The 5,000-nt window shown below is 46.3% G+C and overlaps 1 protein-coding gene across 4 annotated transcripts in view; it reads right to left on the bottom strand.

Moving 5' to 3' along the window:
* Positions 1 to 5,000, bottom strand: part of LOC122247294 (T-box transcription factor bifid) — a 204,996-nt gene that overhangs the window by 1,214 nt on the left and 198,782 nt on the right. For 3 of the 4 annotated variants that reach the window (XM_043006445.2, XM_043006448.2, XM_043006447.2), the window contains 2 exons: positions 4,612 to 4,814; positions 1 to 4,358 (listed from right to left, as the gene is read on the bottom strand). The exon at positions 1 to 4,358 is cut by the window's left edge and continues 1,214 nt beyond it. In XM_043006445.2, the coding sequence (XP_042862379.1) occupies positions 3,406 to 4,358; positions 4,612 to 4,814 (1,156 nt within the window). In that variant the 3' untranslated portion in view covers positions 1 to 3,405. The remainder of the gene's footprint in view (positions 4,359 to 4,611; positions 4,815 to 5,000) is intronic. The other variant, XM_043006446.2, reaches the window with a different exon arrangement.

Raw genomic sequence — 5,000 nt, 5'->3', positions numbered from 1 at the left:
TCTTTCATGTCTTGTCGATGTGAGAGCGCTGCGAGGACTGGCTGGGGGAGGGGGGGGGGGCAGACACTCTAATCTAGAGTCTATTTTTTCTCTCTGATTTTCCCCTGCTCTCACTCTTTCACTTTCTCTCTCTCTCTCTTTCTCTCTCTCTCTCTCTTGCTCTCTCTCTCTCTCTCACTCTCTCTTTTAAATACATAGCTAAGGGGTCCAGGCAGCCAATCGGAATGGTATTTATCATCGTTATCACGATCATTATCATCAATCATCATCATCATCATCATCATTATCGACGTCGAGTGTCTTAGCCAATGATGGTACAGCGTTACCACGACAAGATGTACTGTGTTTTACTTTTTGGAAAAAACCCAGAAACAATTGGACATGGGTTAATAGTTATAGCGTTGGTGGGTAGAGGGCAGCACTTCGTCACATAATAGAAAAAAACTATAATAATAACAATAATGATAATAATAATAATAATAATGATAATAATAATAATAATAATGGAAATTATAATAATGATAATAATTATAAAAAACAATGATAATTACTGTTTCCGATACATTAATTGTTAAGTATTAAATCACATCTAGGACACCTATATCTTAAAGAATAAGATCTTTAGAAAGTATTGAAAAACTTCCATAATTGTACCAAAGATTTTCATATCTTTAATTAGAATAATATCACTGGGTCATTCAAAGATTGATAAGGAAGAGAGAAAGAGAGAGAGAGAGAGAGAGAGAGAGAGAGAGAGAGAGAGAGAGAGAGAGAGAGAGAGAGAGAGAGAGAGAGAGAGAGAGAGAGAGAGAGAGAGAGCGAAACCTCTGAAAGTAAGTTATAGGAACAAGATTATGCCTATTTGTAATGTTGACGCTGCTGGCATTAGTAAAAAAAATGCCAATGGTTGATAATGATAATAATGATAATAATGATAATAACAAAAAAAGAAAATAATAACAATAATAAAAATAATAATAATAATAATAATAATAATAATAATAATAATAATAATAATAACAATTATACTTAAAAGAACATAGCGATGATACCAATAAACAAAAATCAAAATGGTGATGATAATCAAAAGAATAATAACAATGATAATAACACCACAGAGACGCTACAACCGCGGCATAACCAGCGCTAACCCGGCTGTCTGCGCTGCCCCCTCCCCTCCCCCACCCACCCACCCACCCCCCTCCTGACCAAGGCTAGGAGTCACATAGAGAAAATAAGGAATTATCGTAATGCGAGGGACAAAGTACCGTCAGCGCCTAAGTTATCAAAATAATGTGAAAAATATCCTCAAACGACTTTGTGAAAATAATGTTTGTTTGTTTTTTGTTTTGTTTTGTTGCTATTTGTTTCTAATTTCTTTGTTGGTTTTGGTTTTTCTTTCTTCCTTTTATTTTTTTTCTTATTGTGTATTTATTTATTTTTGTTTTTTGTTGTTTCTTTATTCTTTTCGTTACGGTTTGATATCCATCGGGCTGAGGGTCTATAAACAATGCTGTATCTCTTTTTTTTTTAATTATTATTATTATTATTATTTTAGTTTATGAAAAAAGGTATATATATATTTTCCGGGAATTATTTTTCTTAGTCTTAAAAAAAAAGGTTGTTGAATTTACTCGTTGAATTAGATGGTAGGCCTATGAGGGGCGTTTTAGGCTGTTTGGTGTTGTGGTTTTGAATATACATATATATATATATTTTTTTTTTGGTTGTTGTGTTGTTCCTTTTGGATCAGCCGCTCTTGTGTGGTTTAATATTTCTAAAAAAAAAAAAAAAAAAAAAAAAAAATCTATTTCATCATAGTTTTTACCAGAAAAAAAAATTAATCGTGGGTCTCTTTAAATAGGCCTATGGTGATGATTGAATAAACAAAGAAAAAAACAAAAACATAAAGAGATGACTACCAAAACTCCTCCTCCTCCTCCACTGTCATGGCGCTGGATGTCGATATGGGCGGAGATCCTATTGGTACAGCAGGTGGTCTTGATCCATGGATGCTTAGAGCGGGAGGTTAAACATGCTGGAGGGTTTCGTCGAAAAATAATAATCATAAAAATATGTTTAATAATAATAATAATAAAAAAGAATGAAAAACATCATTATCATAATTATTTTTTAATAACATCTAGAACTAGGTTCATGTGTTTAATTAAACGCCACATACACTCAAGTCATAACGGACATTTTTAGTTTTCATACCATCTATTCTCATACAAGTCATAATTTCCACTTTGTAAGCTCTTTCTCCTTTACACGAATGTTAAATATATTCACGATGCTCCTCTCTTCAAAGTTTTTTTTTTTATTGTAGGCAGTCTATTGAATGAAAATAAGAAAACACCCAGAGAAAACAAAGCACCATAGTATTTCCATTACAGCTGCCCTCTAGCGGCTCGCTGAGAAAACTACCTTACGTAGAGTTCACTGGATTTTTTATTATTATTATTATTTATTTATTTTTTATTTTTTTTTAAGAATCTTTAATGGTTAGTCTATGACATCCTCCAGAGGCCCAAGTCCTCCGCGAGCTACACCGGCCTAAGTTGGCGGTTATGAGGTAAGACAGGTTTAGGTTACGCGCACGCCAGTGGGAGCTTGGTTTCCTTGCCTCACACAAGACACTTTTCGAGTACACAGTCAGTCAGTCAGGTTCCTCAACACACGGCTCAGCACGACTAACACTGGTGGCTTCCGCGGAAACCTCTCGAGGGTTCGGTTTTGTGATTATTAATATATTTTTTTTTCAACTTTTCCAGCTTCGTTTTGTCCAGGAAGACCGGCGCGCCAGCACTGGGAGGTCCAACACAAACTTTACATTTGTCTATATTTTATATATCGTGGGCGCTGCCATGACTTCACGTTGCTAAACTTAGTCTGTATACTTGACATTATACACGCACAACGCGATCATGGTGCACACGCACACATGTACACGCACAGACATACACCCGCAAACAGCTGCTGTCGGTCCGCTCTTTGGTATACGCTCTACTAACAAGTAGTTTACGGACTATTTACACGTGCAATATACAACACAGTGTCGACCATGACAAACCGTGCCTCCGGAGCTTTGTGCACGTCTTGGGGTCACCCACGAATATTTATTTGCACTGGTAGCATTTTGATTGGGCGAGAGAGCTCCTGGTGACCCGCCCGGGGCTCTCCTGGCCTTCTCTGGCCCGCGCTTCAGCTGACCTGGCCTCCTGTCTGCTCCCGTGGCCCTGGGTCACGGGCCGCCGGTCCGGCTCGCTCCGGGAGAAGATGGCGAGAGGGAGAGGGCTAAAGGGGACTGGAGGAGCAGACGGAACCACCGCTCAGGGCGTTGACGGCCACGAGGTGGGTGTGCAGGTGAGCGGAGGCGGCCCTGGGGGCCCTGGGGGCCCGCCCTCACTTGTCAGAGAGTTTGAGAGGGTCCGGTAAATCCGGACGCCGGTCTAAACCGTTCACCATCTTTTCGATCGATTTGAGTTCCGACGCGACGTTCGCTGCGTGGGCGGCGGAGCGGCGGACGCCCTCCTCGAGCCTGGAGCCCGCCTTGGGGCTGACGGCCTGGAATGCCGAGGAGCCGCCCAGGGGCGCCTCTCCGATCAGCGAGGACGAGAGCGTGGGCGTGATGCACGACGACGACAGCGACGAGGAGAGCGAGGAGGACAGCATGGACGACAGGGAGGCGGCCGTGGACGAGGGCAGGTAGGGCGTGAAGCGAGGCGGCTTGAGGCGGTCGGGAAGCAGCGGCGAGGGCGCGGCCGGCGACGACGACGTGGGCGGCGCGGCGCTGAGGGAGCCGCTTGCGGTGCCGCTGCCGCCGCCGGACGAGACCGCGAGGCCGGCCAGCCCTTGGTAGTTGTGGGAGCCCAGGAGGTGGTGCCCGGCGCCCGCCAGCAGGTTGTGTGCCAGCAGGAGGTTGTGGGCCACGGGTAGGGAGGTCGGCGGGGTGAGGGGGGAGGAGCCGTGGGGCGGCGCCCCTGCGCCCGCGCCCAGCAGAGGTAGCTGTAAGCCGTGGGGGTTGAGGCCGGAGTTGGAGGCTCCGGGCAGCATGAGGCCGTGGAGCCCCGCCAGGCTCTGCGCTGCGCCGGGGTACAGCCCGTGGGGGTACAGGTACGGCAGGAGGTGCGGCGGCTGGAAGGGCGGACCGACGCTGATGTTGGGCGTGGGCTCCGCGCCCCCCGAGCCAGACGGCTCGTCCTTCTCCGGCGCCGCCTTCTTGAGGGCCGCTAGCATGCCGGCGTCGTCCATGTCGGAGTCCAGGTCGCTCTTCCGCTTGACGGAGTCGCGGCCCGAGTCGTCGGCGGCGTTGTTGTTGGTCTCCTCGCCGGACACGTCCGAGTCCATCAGCTCCCCTGGAACGGAGCCAAAAAATCGCTCTTACACACTCATAAAACACAACTTCGTCTATATCAATATTTATATCAATCAGTATATTCACGTCTCGCAAAAAGCAGCGAGCAAATGAAACTAAAAAGGAAAAAATTCCGGGAAAGAGCAGCACGCGTCCCGCCAAAGGGGCCAGGGAGCAGCCTAAGAGACAGGCCGGGCAAGGGCGACAAAAGCGGTGGCGGCGGGAGCGGCGTCGCGTCGTCGCCTCGTCCTTACCGTGGCCGGGGTCGCCGTGGGAGTCCGTCGTGCCGACCACGTCCAACCGCTCGTCATCGTCATCGTCGTCGTTGTCCTTGTGGTTCTCGGAGTCCATGGCGGCGTTCTCGGGGTAGCTGCGGATGTTGGGCAGCGCGATCTGGTGGTCCGCCTTCTGCTCTTCGTTGGCCCGCGTCATGATCACGTTTCTGCAGAAAGAAGAACTGCAAAATTTAGTGAAATATCTGCATCGGTTCAGATTGAATCGAAGGGAATACTTTTGCTGACAGAGAGATATAAATAGATATAAAATAAAAGGAGGCGAGATGCGAATGAGAAGGGCAGCGTTAAGGTTGGAAATAGAAAAAAACAGGAGAAAAGGCGGACAAAGATAAAAGACGGAGATACCC

Source organism: Penaeus japonicus, unplaced genomic scaffold (genome assembly GCF_977035675.1).
Source record: "Penaeus japonicus unplaced genomic scaffold, GWHDUDI00000001_assembly GWHDUDI00000019, whole genome shotgun sequence".
NCBI classification, from domain to species: domain Eukaryota; kingdom Metazoa; phylum Arthropoda; class Malacostraca; order Decapoda; family Penaeidae; genus Penaeus; species Penaeus japonicus.
Note: the sequence above shows the minus strand (reverse complement) of the source record. Positions and strands in the feature narration are given on the sequence as shown.